This window comes from Watersipora subatra, chromosome 11 (genome assembly GCF_963576615.1).
Source record: "Watersipora subatra chromosome 11, tzWatSuba1.1, whole genome shotgun sequence".
NCBI lineage: Eukaryota > Metazoa > Bryozoa > Gymnolaemata > Cheilostomatida > Watersiporidae > Watersipora > Watersipora subatra.
The window spans coordinates 33,823,459-33,840,291 of NC_088718.1; the positions used below are offsets into that span (position 1 = coordinate 33,823,459).

The 16,833-nt window shown below is 36.6% G+C and overlaps 2 protein-coding genes across 2 annotated transcripts in view; one reads left to right on the forward strand and one right to left on the reverse strand.

The window, feature by feature from the left end:
- Positions 1 to 403: 403 nt before the first annotated feature.
- Positions 404 to 970, reverse strand: LOC137407993 (zinc finger BED domain-containing protein 5-like). Its single transcript, XM_068094383.1, has one exon. The coding sequence runs from the start codon at positions 968 to 970 to the stop codon at positions 404 to 406; it is 567 nt and encodes a 188-aa protein (XP_067950484.1).
- Positions 971 to 7,874: 6,904 nt separating this feature from the next.
- LOC137408402 (uncharacterized) overlaps positions 7,875 to 16,833 on the forward strand; it is a 47,362-nt gene continuing 38,403 nt past the window's right edge. The window contains exons 1-2 of the mRNA XM_068094917.1: positions 7,875 to 7,893; positions 16,647 to 16,767. Of these exons, the coding sequence (XP_067951018.1) occupies positions 16,674 to 16,767 (94 nt within the window). The 5' untranslated portion in view covers positions 7,875 to 7,893; positions 16,647 to 16,673. The remainder of the gene's footprint in view (positions 7,894 to 16,646; positions 16,768 to 16,833) is intronic.

The window sequence follows — 16,833 nt, forward strand, 5'->3', positions numbered from 1 at the left end:
AAACTACCAGGAGCAAGTTTTGTATTCCAATAATTCAGTGAGTGTGGGAAAGAATACCGTGTTCCCAGTGCAGGTTCGTGTATGCCACAGTACCAGCTTTGCTTTGAAAGCATCAATGCTGTCATGAAAGGCAAGGAAATGATGATTGATCCTTGCAACTTCAAATTCAACTTGTTTAGCGAGGCAAATGTATCAACCAGGTATGCAGTCTCAAATACATAGTTATCAGCTTTCATGGCTGCTAAAAGTTCATGCTGACCTTTACTTTCAAGAAATTTCGTAACCTCGGACGTAGCTCAAAGAGCCTGCCTAACATGTTTTCCTTGGGCAACCACCTCACTTCCGTATGAAATAACAAAATTGTAAACACGACAGCACCTTCAGAACATAGTGCTGAGAACAATCAGGTATTTAGTGCTGATGCTTTGGTGTAATTCACAACTTTTATGTTCACATCCAAGTTTGATTTCAACGCTTGTAGAAGAGTTTTTGATGCTAATGCTTCACGGTGAAGGAAGCGATGCACTCCTTCTATATCAGGGTTCTTGTGCTTGATCTGTCTTACAAAGTCTGATCTAAATCCTAATATAGCAGGTGCTCCATCAGTGCATACACTTATTAACTTCTCCCAACCTAACTTGGCCTTTTCAAGAAGATTTTCAACTATTTTCAACACATCTCTCGCTGAAGTTGTTCTAAGCAAGGGCTGACAAAACAGCAACTCCTCTTCAATGGATGTGTCATGCACATATCTACCATACACCAATAGCTGGGAAAGACCGGTAACATCAGTTGACTCATTAAGTTGTATGGCCCAAAATGGGGATGCTTTAATCTTAGCAACTACTTTCTCTTCAAGATTTGCTGCAATATCATCAACGCGTCGCTTCACAGTGTTGTTGGATGGTGGGAGGTCTTGAAATTTTTGCCCAGCTGGTTTTCCATGTACTATTGATGCGCAGTCTGACATACATGGCTTGATCAGGGTCTTTCCTATTGTAGGTGGCTTTTTACACTGAGCAATACAGTAGGAAACAGCGCATGAAGCTGTAATAAGTGCATTACTATGAGCATAGAGATCTCCACTTGCATCAAGTCTACTTCTCTTTACTTGCTGCTCTTTAGACTAAAAGTAATCTCGGTCATTCTCAGCTAGTGTGGGGTGAATTTTTTGTGAGTGTTGCTTCAACTGAACGGGTTTCATGGAGTCATTTGAGAAAGTTTTCAGGCATATCACACATTGCGGAAGCCGAAGACCGTTTTTCATAAGATACGAAAACTCATAATCCAAGTAACTCTCAGTGTAGGTTCGTTTCTTTGCCTTTGACATCTTGCACTAATTAATAGTTGTAAAAATAAAGCGGCGGCTGAAAAATATTATAAATGAGTTAGTATCTGTTTGTACAATAACAGTCATCTGTGACTGTATTAATATTTTTTTTGGATCTACTGCTATAATAGATGCATGATTATGTGACTTATTTGCAGAAAAGCGAGTAAGACATAGCATGAGTGATAATAGGAAACAATAATGTGAGCATATATGTTATTATACTTTTACAAAGAATCTTACAGATTTTTTTTCTTTTATATGTGATGCAGTAGTTGATAAGTGAGTGTTTCCTTGTGTCAAATACATGTGCACTGTGAGCAGCACAATCACTATGTTTCCATGGTGTGCAGTACTGCGAAGCAGCCCCCTCCGAAGTCGAGGGGATTGTACATTTCCATGCTGCGCAGTGGTTTTCAGCAAATACCGCAAATTAGCCAGAGAAGAAAAATTGTATAAATCGAATCGCCTGATGGAGAAATAGAATCGATCACGGATACCGAACGTCATAAACGGTCTTTTTATGATTCTTTCGTAATTATACTTTTATTTACAATACACATTCACAAGGTTTTACAAACCTTAACACACTTTTTACATAGTAATATATTTTTAATAAGTATTTTTAAGTAATATATTATTTAAACGTTAATTTAGGATTCGCCACCTATTTTTCGAAAAGTGTTGACATCGATAACAAAGTCCAGGAAAGTAATCACCTCATCATCCTCGTGAATGCAGACCATAATTAAATTTAGGTGAAAGAAGATCGGAAGAATAGTAAAAAAACAAGATTAGCAGGACACCCTTTGTACTAGTTTATGGCCCTCGAAGAATCCGTCTCCACGGCAGGAGAGCTATGCGCAGCCACTGCGCAGTCGCTGTTTCCTTGCTGCGAATTTGCACTGGCTTCGCACTGATCAGTGCGCAGTGATTTCAGTGCGAAGACGCCGTTTCCATGATTTGGAGATAGCGCAACTCCGAAGCACTGCGCATCATGGAAACATAGTGAATGTCAAACTAAGCCTTAGTTTGACCTTAGTTACTAAGGTCATTAATTAAGGTCAAGCTGGCTTATTGAAATTTTTCCAAATTGTTGGCAAAGATTATTACATTTACAGTACCTTCATGCAGACTGTATTACAATGAATGCACAGTAAAAGGTACTTGGTCTACTACCCCAGCCAGAATATACATGTAATAGAAGAGGAATAAGAAGAGAAAACACATCTAGAATTTTGTTAAGGCTTAAAAGCGCATTCGAAAAATGCGAAATTATAAAAACTAAAATTCCCCCCTTTAAAATGCCAAATTCCCCCCCCCCCCCCCCCCCCCCGGGGGGGGGGAGGGGGGGGGAGGGGGGGGGAGGGGGGGGGGAGGGGGGGGGGAGGGGGGGGAGGGGGGGGAGGGGGGGGGAGGGGGGGGGGGAGGGGGGGAATTTCCCCCAGGTTGGAAAACATTGCACTAGAGGAATGCCTTGCAAAGCTCGTAACCTTGTTTGGCAATAACGCTTAAAAGAGTAATGGGGTAGATTTTATGAAGGAAATCACGGGTGACAGCTTATAAACTGTACATCACTAAAGGTCAAACCGCAGTAACCCTATATGGCTGTCACTTTCAAACCAATGATGCACGCAAAATTAGCTAAAAATGTGGCTATTGACTACAATGCAACTGCTTGCACTGTGTGTTAGTGCAAGAAAGTATGCAGGTGGGTGTCTGCTGCTCCTATCGAGCGGTCTGTATATTTTTCTGTTTATGTAAATGCTGTGCGTATCCAATCTTTTGGCCCAAGTGCATCCAAACTTTACACACATATCGTCCATGCCTTCTGCCAGGTTGCCGAAATATGTGGTTTTAAAATTACATCTGGTTTTTGAGAACCAGTCTTTTAAACACCCACCTGCAGGCTCAAAAATTATTGAAAACGATAGAAATTTCAGGCACCACCATGCTTATGCCAGCTATCAGTGCTACTGCATGCTCAAGGCTAGTTCACACTGTATCGCCGTATATCGGCGTTGACATAACAATACTTTGGTAATCGTCGATGATAACCGTGTTCACACTATCACAAACCTATTCTGCTTGCATCAGGAAATGCTTCGTGATGTAGTGTTCTCATTTCTCATTTCAATTTTTTGCGAAGAAACCGCTTTGTTTTCACATGCTGGAATTAAATACTACTCTCGCAGTGACTATCATAAACGGATATGAATAATTCACGCTCTCCATGACTGCGAATTACCATCGCCGGAATGGTTCACAGTTGAATTGCGGTCGTCGATGCTTGGAAAAAAATCAGGAAAGTTTGACAGCTGCAAACTTTCTCGACGTGTGCGCGTTGCTTCGTCGATGCTATCGGTTCACGGTTGACATAATTGGCGATGACCACTGAAAGGAAAACGCTGACAAGCAGCAATATAGCATCCCAGGGCTGATACTCCCCCTAAAAGACCCATTAGATTTGTCCAAAATCACGTTTTAGGGTTTTTTTTTAGACCATTGGGCACTGTCAATGAATTTGCTACTTTAGGGGGGGGGGCGGGGGGTTTCCACAGCCAAGCCAGTAAAAAGGCCCATGTTCATTAAGGTTTTATTCAGCCAAAGTAATACCAAAAAATTGCATTGAAATTCCAGTCTTCATTTTAATGCAGATTGCATTAAAATCTGCATGCTTGCTGACGGGAAAGGAAGGGAAAAGAGACAGTCGACACTGCATCATCTTAGCAACCCTTTTGCAAAATACTCAGAACGAATGATATGATATTTTTTTCATTGATATTCATTATTTTTTCATTTTTAAATGAAAATGATGATCTGATGGTTGATGTCTGGAATCAGTTTTATTAACCCTTTTGCAGGCATAGCGACATTTTGTCATTTTGCGATACTGACGCTGGTGGGCAGAGCGACTGTTATGTCGCCACACAAACGGTTTTTATAAATTGATTCATGGTTAGCTAATTGCTTTTTTTGTTTAATTATTTTATGAATAGTAAACTACAATCTATTGGTCTCTGTTAGCAACAAAAATTAAGCCATTTGCAGAAGAAAAAACAATCATTTTTGCAATACTAAGCAAACGAAAAATCCGAAATAAAAACGTATTTAAATAAAATTGGGAATTTTGTTTGTAGGTTTTTTCTGCTTTATTAATGCATGAATCATATTAGATGTTTAGCAGGGCGTGGAACCTGGGCGCCCTCTAGGGAACTCCACGTGTTTAGGGGTGTATTTCGAATTGACCGATCAGGTGATTGGGGGTACAATATCCAAATTCAAATTGACCAACCAGGTGATTGGGGGTACAATACCCAAGTCTGGGACTATCCAGGTAGGTCTTTCTTTCAGAGTATCAACCCTGGGTATAGCATGAACCAGCCTTAAGAGCACATTTAAATCACGAGCAAAATTTTATGATTTAACCAGTGTTACTCGATGCACTTAAATGTCAAGTTATTGCAAGTTGGCATGCAAAGAACTGAATTGCTTGCCAATTTCAAAATTCATGATATACTCACTAACAGCATGCTAGCAACTGTTGAGCATTAGCCCATATTTTGTGGTGAGATACGATAGATACGATTTTCTTAATAAACATATTTCTTAAACATATTCGGTGTTCTTAATAACTGAGACAAAATAAACTCGCTGCTATGTGAACAGCGACCTAACTGGCTGTCATGAGAGATTCTATCACTCCTGACAGTGAACTCTACCTCCTTGTCAATCCATTTTAACCCGCCCTACCCAGACAGTGCAATAAAGCAGGATATTCAACATCTCAGTTATATATTTGTGTTAGTCATTTGTATGTCCAATTATGGCGATTAAGTTGTAGGCGCGAAAAATTCACCTCTAACTGGATTTGATCTCTGTAACCTCTACTTCTGTGGACAGATCCATTACACTACGCATCCATAAAATACTGAATAATTACGCACATCATACTTAATAAACCTGCCAATCTTTAATGCCGATTGATTAAATGGCACGCTTCATACTAGCGCGCTTGAAGATCATATTGGCATTAGATATCATGACCCAATGTTTTTTCCTAACGCTGGCTTAAAAGAGATGAACAAAGCTCTCATTATAGTAAATACTTTAACTAGATGAAGTCACTCAATTTCATTAGGTAAAGAAACATAGCCAAATGAAAATAAATTTTTTGTATAAAAAATTTTTTATTTCTCGTGCTATGCCAGGCATTCAGTAGTAATGTATAATACAAAAAAAACTACATTTCTATATTATTCATTCTATATTATTCACCTATATTATTCACTTCTATATATATTCACCTATTACTTCAAACTTAGAGATAACTAAATAAAAATGACCTCCAGATCGCATAACTTGTTATAGGCCAATTTTTCAGCTCATTATTATATAATATTCCTTCGTTATCTGTAAAATCAGCCATTTGACAAATTTTAGTTCACAAATTCTGATATTTGTTTATGTCAAAAAAGTCATATTTTGCTGGTAATCAGCTCATATGACTGACTACTTTAAATGGACCTTAATTTTGTTCTCAAAAAGGGCTTCCTGATCAAAAAATTCTCTTATGCGTAATTTAAACTTAATTTAACCCCATAGTACTCGCTGTGATGTATATGATACGTAAACATAACTTTGTAGAGTTGTTTTATCTTAAATATGTATTTAAGTAAAAAAATTTTACTCAGGCTGGAAAGAGTAGTTTTTTTAGCTACTCAATGATACTAAGTTTCATGTGATCTGGTCATGTGATCTGGTCATGTGATCTGAGTCATGTGATCTGAGTCAAATGATCTGAGTCATGTGATCTGAGTCATGTGATCTGGAGGCCATTTTTTATCGCCTCCAAATTTGAAGTAACCTGTTAAACTCACCGGCTAAAAACATCGTAGTAGGTAGTGTAATATTGTAAACTAGAATTATAATATAAAATTGCATTTTTATATTATAAAATAGAGATGCATATTGATGTAAATTAAAGTAAAACATTGAACATCCTACTTTATTGTAAGTCTGGGTACTGCGGGGTTAGGTTAAATTAAATTTAAACTTAGTGAAACCAACACACTTGTTTTTCTAAAGCATGTTTTTACATATTTTCAATGACCATAACTGAAATCTTAGGCATTAAGAAATTCAATAGCTCACTTACTTTTACTAACAGATTGGGGAGGTGAAGAAATCTGGATCAGTGGCAGAAAAGACAAAAACGTTTTCAGATGGCAAGGAGTATCAACAAAGCTGGCAGACACTTTGCCATGGTGTCCAGGAGAGCCGAATAACCTTCAGAATGGAGAAGAGTGCCTCAGCACCCGCTGTATTCACACATGTGACTGCAGAATTAATGATGATGGTTGTGGCAAACGCTGGTGGTTTTTATGTGAGAAAATTATGTCGGTGTGATATGTTAAAAAAAATTGGTTATTGGTTTGTCCACGGCTTTGTAGTTCTTTCCTTTGAAAATCACTCTTTATAATTGCTTTTTTTACATGCATTTTATTTAAAAAACTTAAAATTGTGATTGACAAAAACCTTTGCATTGTTCACAAGTTTTTTTTTACTCATCTTTGGCATTTCATGGCAGATGGATGGGTAACTGTTGGAGATGACCTTACACAGACCTTCAGTATATTTTATCTGAAATTATCAGCATTATTCCATTAGCTGCGATTGTTTTTTATGTATGAGGTGATTCAACTGCCAGGATGTTATAAGATTAAAATGGATAAAACTTGATCGTGGCTACAATGCTCAGTTCAAGCGAAAGTGCGATTATGACGTCTATAGTTGCAAAGACTGACAGAATAGAGACATGTAACACTGCAACACTGAAGATATCAATTATATTAACTATAGCAACGAGAGCATTTATTGACGTCATGTCAGCATGTCTTTTGCTTCTAAGCGATTCAACTATGACTTAGTTTTGTCGGTTTAAATCTTGAAACATCCTGGCAGTCAGACAATTTCAAACATAAAAAACAATGCAAATAATAAAAAAATACAGATAATTTCTAATAAAATTCACTAAAATTTTGTGCAATTTTTTTTTAATTAGGCGAAGCAGATGACCTGCATGCATGACTGCACCTACTTATTCCCCTACAGATGCCTATAACAAATCTATTAGAATATACAGTAAATCCCCAACAAAAGCTGCACCTTTTATTTTTGTGGAGCTTGTAGTTCCTACTCCAGCCAATACTGTGTTACTGGCAGGTGCCACAAAATAACTTTCTTATAGGGAGAAAATAGATCATAAATGTACCTTTTATTGTCAAGCTGTTACCGTATTAACCCAACAATATGCTCCGCACTATGTCATGCATACCGACCTATTCAGTACTGTTATAGGCCAGGCTCAGTTGGCAGCTATAGCTCTAATACGCTTAGCAACTGATGTGGGAAGCATCCAATTATAAGTAGGCAATGTACTTACTAGTAACTACATACAACCAGCAAATACTAAGTGGCCTGCATGCTGAGGATGGCTACAATGTGATCTCGCGCTCCTGGAAGCATTTGCACTGTAAGATAACAGAATTGGAGGACGGAAAGTAAGTTGATTTTATTAGACATGCCAACAACAAAAAACTGGCAGACAATAGCTCACTGGGTTGGAAGGTACGAGAACCAATTTTCGCAAGAGTGTTTGAATACATTTATACTCACATTTTTTTGCGAGGTGTACAACTCAAGTTATCATTAAAGTGTGAGCAATCAGATAACTGGGCCTGGAGTGGGTTCGCAATATCAGCCAAGAGAGTTTAATAAGCTCATACGCCATGGCCAATAAACTAAACTAAGATGGAGGCTTTTAGTCTTCCACTCAAATGGCAAAAAGATTGCATGCTAAAGCGAAGGTTCACTATATCTCATTAAACAAAAAAACTTGTTTTTTTAAACACTCAATTGTCCATTGCCTTAGTTTACGGAGTGAGGCTCAGCCTGTATCATAGTTAGTGCTGCTGCAGAACGTCTCAAGTAACATCAGTAATGTGATTTATTTAATTACACGTATCTATAAAGCTCGGATGCTGTGATCTTGCTTGATAGCATCAAACTAAAAATATAATGCAAGCGGTGAATGCGGAGCTTCGTAAAAGGTTGCCATGTAGGGGCTTCGAACACATGACATCCAGTTGTGTAGACCAACATCCAACTAAATGCACCGATTAACCATTTTGTCCAGTTTTGGAATAGTCTTTACTATAATGAGAGTTGTATTCCGTGAGTTTAAGATATTCTCTTGTGAGAAAAGAGTTAGAAGCGTTTACTCGGGTGGGGTTAAATTATGTTCAAATTACGCATAACAGGATTTTTTGACCAAAAAGCCCTTTTTGAAAATAAAATTAATGACCACTTAAATTAGTCAGTCATATGAGCTGATTATCAGCAAAATATGATTTTTTTGTAGGCTGCCAGCCATCCACATTCTACTTATGGCCTATTCGATGTGCAAAAACAGGGCCACTTTTAGCAATGCCGAGCTCAATTGGATTGTTACACATTCATTCAGAAAACTCTCATTTTCTGTATGAATGTGTAACAATCCATTTGATTACAAACTCAAAAATGCGCCTTATCATGCATTAAAGAGAGTTGTCTTCGATGAACGCGTCGTGAAACCGGTATAGAAATTCGCATTAAAAGTAAAAAAAACTCCAAGCGATGCTGAGTTTATTGCTAGTAAGTTATGTAAAAGGAACTACCGGTTCCCTTTTCTCTCCACAAGAATGTAAAAATAAATACACCGAGTGTATTAACCACTAGAATATATATTTGACCAATATGTATATAACCACAGGATGACAATGCAATAAGCAACCATCAACATAAACATTGCAGAAGGACTGCGCTAGTAGACCTATTAGCTATACTAATAAGAGGTATAGTTAATAGGTCTATGCTACGCCAGCTCTGCTGGCTCCTTGGCATCGCACTCCTTGTATCCTCTTGCTCATGCGATAGGCTTTACCTCCTGCTTATCATTTCTCGCGCGTTCTTTCTTTTAGGTAGTATGAATGATCTAGGCGGCCCTGGTCACAAGGCTCTGCCATCACAGCTATATTAATTAATAAAAACTGAGAAACTCGAAACATGAGTTTAAGAAATGACAGCATTCACTATTATCACAAACAATCTATGAGTTGATTAAAAACTTCATTAACAAAATCAAGCTTTGAGCTGCAGTGATGAGGGAGTGGTTTATTTAGTTACTAAAATATTTAATAATAACAGGTAATATAGTAACTACTACAACAATATTTATTTTGTGTACCAGTACTAGTTTATCACTCAAACTATGTGACTGGGTAACTTATCACAATCAGTTTGCTGGCAGTCATATGCATCGTGAGAGACAATTATGTGTAATACCTATGCGCACAATTATTCTTAGTGTGGGAAAGTGATACTGCAGTGCAATTGTAATGTGTGTGGCTTTGAGTTTGAATACCTGGGTTTGATTGTCATATAATGCAATTATTTTTTTCCTATTGCTCTTTGTGAGGCTTTGGATAGACAAATGGACACAACTCTTATTATAGTAAATATTAAATAACTATATTTTGTTGTAAGATGTAGCCTAAGGATTAATGAGCACACTATTGTACGCTTTTAAAACTAACTACGATCTTTGTAGCAATGTAAGTATAAAAATATGTTCAACTCTACACTTTTAGCACTCATGAAAAATTTGTTTGCCTATAGTAAAATAAATACTAGAAAACTTCTAGTTAAATGCCATGGCGCTCTGTTTTTCAACCCATCTTTTATGGTGGCGCTCTAATGGAGGTGGCGCTCAAATGAAGGCGGCGTTCAAATAAAGGTTTTACAAAACTACAAAATTGAGATACAGCAATTCACAATTTTAAAGAAAAATGCTGCATTGGATATAACGATTGCTAGATTATAGTATATATAGGAAGCATAAACTGAGGGTGCTATAAAATTTTTTGAAGGATATCTATTTGGTTATTGTGGACTATTTTCTACATCAATTGATGCATAAAATATTGTATGTTAACAAAAATTGTAAAAGCGCTTGACCGAAAATCATCTCAGGCAACCTCTTTTGCTGATCTATAGCCCGAAAACTGAGTCCTATTTGGTTATTTTGTACTCTTGTGTACCTCAATCGATGCATACACTATTTGCAATAGGGGGAGGAGAGAGTCTTCTATAGGCTGAGTCACTACTGACAGCGCTAGACTAGCAACAATGGTTACCGTAAAAAAATGAACATAAACTGCTGATGAACTCACCCTCTGTTTACATTTAACATGTCGTAACATCTATAGAGTGCTGTCTACCTTAGCTATGGCTGCAAAATGCTATCGACAGAAGCTATGATAAATATTTGGCAGAGCTCCTGATAAACTAATCATGTGTGTGTAAGGGCGATTCATAGTTCATTACCTGCAGCAGTAAAGCAGCATAGCCTTGGTTGTTCTGCTTTTTTTGGCAGACCAAAGCCTGTGCAAAAAGGCATGATAATGTCAGCAAAACGTATCACGATTTGAGTTATGCAACAATTGGTTTATCCCTTTTTATGCGGTGACCAGTTAAAATTTTTCATATCCATAGATCTATTACCATTCATGCAAGATAAGACACGCTTAGTGGTAACAAATCAAAAAATTGTTATTTCTGGTAGCAGTATTTCATAGCAAAATAGAGAAGCGCACGTTGAGCAAAGATAAGAAGAGTTTTTGGAAACTGGAAAAAGTAGAGTAATAGCAGGTTTATGCTAAAGGTTGAATTGCAACAAAACTCACATTACAGTTATTTGATATCAAAAGATTCACCATGTCTTACTCTGCTGTGTTGTGGGTGAAAAATATGTGGAAATGTGATTACAAGCTCTTAGAAGCTCAAAAACGAACAGTTCACCGCAGTCATCATGAAAATGCCGTAGATCGGAATCCCTTTCCAAAACGACTCAAATGGGATGTAAATTAACACTATGGCTTCTGTTTACCCTTTCATGCAACCTCATTCGTCGAAATATTTTTAAAAATATACTTCACGCATTCAATAAAATCATGTCTATTGTCCTTACACATCTGTTTCATCATCATTGTAATGCTGTCACTTATAGTACTGATATCTCAAAACCTACCATGAAAATTCGTTTAATTGTTTAACGTTAGCTTGAAGGAGTACATATCATTCTCTGATAGATATGACGAACCTGTTGGTCACCTGTGACAGTAAAAAAATGCTGCAAAAAATGTTTGCGCCATTTGGCAGGAAGTATGGGTCACATGATCAGATTACGAATAAATGATTAGACCATGCTGAAACGAAGCTGTAAAGTGGTGAGTATCTATGTTTGAGACAGGTTTTCTGGTTGAACCCAAAGCTTTGTCATAAGTGCTACTAATGTTATGCTAAACTAGTGCTACTAAATGTTTAATATTGAGCTTTTTATTGGCCTTTATTTTTATGTGATAACACCACGTGTCAAAAGAATAACCAAATTGTTTGAGAACGTCATCAGAATAAAGAGATTCCAACCTATGACGTTTTCATGATGGCTGCGATTAACTGTTCGTTTTTGAGCTTTTAAGAGCTTGTAATCACATTTCCACATACTTTGCACCTACAACCCAGCAGAGTAAGACATGGTGGACCTTTTGATACCAAATAACTGTAATGTGAATTTTGTTGCAAGTCATCCTTCTAGTATTACATGCCCAGACTACCTCGATAGATTTTACTCCATCCCTTCTTTCAATACCGCTGGGTCAAATGCTCAACTTTAACCTTTCAACCTTAAAGATAAACTTGCACAGTATTTTAGGAAATTTCATCAAAAAGTGTTGGTATTTTTCTGTAATTTGTAATCTTTTTTAATGTTTGAGGTGACTCAACAACTAAGATATTTCGAGATTACAATCGACAACACTTGATGGCGGCTAAAACAATCATAAGAAAAATACATGCTAAATGACATCACTGTAACTGCTTTTATGAATAAAGATTTTAAACAAATTATTTTTAAATGATATAGTCGAAAAATTGAGTGATTCTAACATTATTACCCAGTGTTGCATCTGGTTTCGTAGATCATTTGCAAACATTCTGTATTTCTCTGTAATATTCATGTATTTACCATAATGAGAGCTGCGTTTGTTCATCTTCTTAACAAAAACCATGCTCATAAGTTGAAAAAAAATTCCTTCTGTCAGGATTCAAACTCATAACTTTTAGCTATGTAGACCATTCCTCTATCACAAGCACCAAACAATCATATTGTAGGTTTTCCAAAGCATTGTGCAGTTTTTTATCACACATGACGATATCTTAGCCTTAGATCCCTGAAGACTGCCCGTCTGATAGTGGTGATAGTCTGATAGTATGAAGATCTCTTAGTCTTAGATCTCTGAAGACTGCCAGTTTGATAATGCCAATAGTCTGATAGTATGAAGATCTGATAGTAGTAGCGCCGATAAAACCTTTATTCTAAGAATTACATAATTCTTTTTATAGAAAAACGAATCTGCAATGATGCCTAATACTGCGATCAACATTTATGCTTTTAGTTCTCATTTAGATAGAGCTATATGTAATTTCTATACCAGCTACTCAAGGTATAGAAATTATAAATTGACACACATGCTAGCTTTTCCCACCCATTGTGGAGTCACAGCTTTCAGTTTTTTTGCTGTAATACTAGCTAGCTTGTGGTTGGTTGCCCGTCGTACCACTGGCCATACCACTGCTAATGCTTCTCTAGTGTTTTGAATCACAGCCCTGCTAATCATAAGTTGACCTACTAACGACTAGACACATATTTTACTGTTATCATAAGTAATACAGTCCGTGCTAACAGCTGGAAAGCTGCTTCTCTGTTATGCGTTTGCTGTAAATTCCTCCATAATTTGATTATTGTTGCTAGGCAAATATCCAAAATTGAGTCAGAGAGAGCTAGGCCAGCATAAGTGCAATCAAAGTGCTCATAGGAATAATAGTGATCGGCCAATTGGCTGCCAAACTCACCCTCCATCTGATTCACTGAGAGTAAGTTGGTAAGTTGCTACCACTTCATAAAAGAATTGTCTACACATTGCACTTGACTCCACTGTTTTCAATCATGCTGCGGAGCATGAAGTTCTGTGCCTAATATAGAGTAGTTAGTTACCGTAAAACCTGTAAAACCTGTATTTAAACGCTAACTTTATTTGACCGTCACCTCTATTTGAGCCCCACTATGGGAGAAGAGTTAAAAAATAAAGCGCCACCCTTTGATTGAATACCACTTTATTTGACCACCACTATTTGAAATTCTTGATCTTTATGAACACATAATAGCAAGTGATCAGTAGAAAAGAGTCGCATAAAACCATCAATAACAAATAATTCGTTAAGTGTTTCTGTTCGTATCGAAGTTTGTTTTTAAACTCCAAGTGTTTACAATAATTTCATCAAAATTTGAATGCTACTCCACAGAAATAATTAGTAACTTTAATTAGTAATTAAAGTATTTAGTACGTTGATGCATGTAAAAAAGGTTTTGCCCGTTTAAGATTGAATCTGTGCTACTACGTATTTAGAATGTAAAATTTTGAGGCTACTTTGCACTAAGAAATGTACATAGCATCGCATAAAAGTTTTGCTCTGCTAAAATTAGTTTAGATGCTAATATCGACTAGCTCAGCTCAGCACTTAGAGTACAACTGTCCGAGCAAATGATGCTATTATTTTTGTTTCTAAATTTAATTTTTGTTTTTGAATGCATTATAAATATGGTTTATTTATTTTGCTTGTTCTTAAATATGTATTTGTACCATTTGATATATTATTATTATTATTATATAACTTAGGAGCTCACAAGTTTATTGCATATTATTTGATAGCATCATTGCGGTTATATAAACTCGGCTTACAATGGATAACGCTCATAACTTCGTATTTATTGCACATGAAAAGTCAGTTTTAACTGCAAGCTGTAGCAAACATATTACTGAGTGCAATAAGCTTTTATGCAATCTTGTTAAATTAGGTTGTAATATGAAAATATGCTTTCCAATTTGGAATGAAATAAAAAACTTTAAAGCTCTAACAAACTGCAATGCAGACTATAAGATCGTCAAAGGTTAATTGCAAGCAATAGATATCACCTGGTAAAGACATGCATCAGCTTCTCCATGCATATTTATTTAGAGACAAGTTGGAGGTAAGTTAATAAATTTCTTCTATTGAAAAGGGGTCATGTCGCTCCGCCGGAAGGAGCGGGCAAAATATAGTTGGCATTCAATTCATAATCAAATTTATCTTCTCAATATTCTGATGAGGTATTTGGAAAACACAACATCACCCTTTATTTGAATGTCACCTCTAATAAAGCGACACTATAGGAAAAGGGTTATAAAATAAAGTGCCATGGCGTTCAAATTAAAGTTTTACAGTATATCATCTCAATAACTACTATGCAGCCTCATATTAAAGAGGAACTTACCCAAAATTTTAATAGATTTCATTAAAAAATATCAGTATTTTTTACCATCTGCAACTGTTTTTGATGTTTTCAGTGGAATGATCTGACTGGCAGGTTGAATCAATATTAAATGCACAAAATTTGATCGCAGTTAAGATGTTCAGATTCAAGCAAAAAATGGCGATCATGTCTATAGTTGCACTTCGACGAAGAAACCGACAGAATAGCAATGTGTATCACTGCAACTTGAACAAAATAGCCGATATCAATAATGAGAGAGAAAAGCAGCTCTAGTGATGCACTCCAGTATGTTCTCAGAAAATGTGCCAAAATGACATAACTAGCTGTACAGCTAGTTATGTTATTTTGGCACATCTTTTTGTGAGCGTTTCAACCGCGATCATATTCTGTCAATTTTAATCTTGAAACATTCTGGCAATCAGATCACTTCAAACATCAAAAACATCACAATTAAGAAAAAACAGATATTTTCTGATAAAAGTTACTAAAACTTTGTGTAACCTAAGTTGATTTTTAATGTTACGTTCAGGTCCGTATTCCCTAAGGCGGCTGGCCGGCTGAGCCGCCCCAACTTTTTGGGAATTTTTCATGGCTAAGTACAGTCAAACTCAGATAACTCGCCCTCGGATAAAATGTAACATTTCATCTCAAACACAAGGTTAACTCGAACGGATTTGTTTGGTCAGTTCCAACGCGATGATAAATTGCTTCAGATAACTCGACCTCAACATCATTTATTCGAAAATTTATTTGCCCAACGACCATGGACACGGTTTTTATCGCTGTAGAATATCACTTCATTCCAAGCCATAGAGATAAACATCAACTTTTAGTAGTTCTTAGGCTTCATTATTATCACCATCAGTGGCAAAATATTCTTGTTAACGACTTTTATAAAGGTTTGCAAAATATCAAGTTTTACCAAACACCAGCTTGGCCATGTCCCAGCGAAAGCGTAAAAACCTCTGAATGAACTTAAAATAAAATCCGCAAAATTGATCTTTGTTAAAATGCTCAACAGAAAAAAAAACTTTTCTGAGCGTTTTAACTGCGGTAGAGTTTTGCCTATTTTAATTTAAAAACGTCTCGTCAGTCACATCACCTAAAACAAAACCATTCTCAAAAATTGAAAAATGTTGATACTTTTTGATAAAGTTTTGTAAAACTTTACATGAGAGGCCCGGCTGAGGCCCTACATGAGAGAAACCTGTTGGGGGCTTACACCACCCCTCCCTCCACACCCCTAAGTGTTCATAACTAGTCGCCTAACATTAGCTGCCCCAACTTGCAACCAGTGAATACAGGCCTGGCTATGTTGTCTGGTTTTAATTTTTTGTCCAAAGCTGTATACTAGCATAGCAGCATGACAGCGACAGCACAACCTAGCCAAGCAAGCCTCAATGTGGTTTATGGTAATAAAATTAAAAATCTACTCGATCGTGGGAAGTGCTAAGACTCGTGCAAAAGAAACGCTCACTAAAAGCCTTTTTGTTTTTGAACGGTTAACCATTAGTGCAAGCAGCAGTACTATGATCACAAAGAGGTGAGATAATTACAAAGTTGATGTTATTCAAAAATCAATAACGGCAGACAATTTCAGTTTCATTATCAGTAATTCTCAGTGTCCAACATTGTCATTTAGTATATTAGCCATTTTAATATGGCTGTATAGATAAGTCTTATAACTGTAGGCTGTATTGTTTGTATCGTTTACATGTATGTCATCAGTGGGTGTCAAAAATTTTAAGTTTTTTTTTATAAATTTTTATTAAATTCATTCTTGGTGTTTGTATGTTTTTTAACAGACAAAAAAATCCTTTTTATATTCTCAGACTCATTTTTCAGGTGCTGCTTGATGGTTTCAAAGTAAAGATGTGGTCACATTCTTTTAAAAAACCTCTACTCTTTTTCCTGGCTTCTATATCAATTCTAATCTTCATCTTTCTCAGGACCACAACGAGTAAAGGTAACACAAAGGAACGTTATTCGTGTTTTTCCGTACATAAATATGGCATGGCATGATTTACTCACT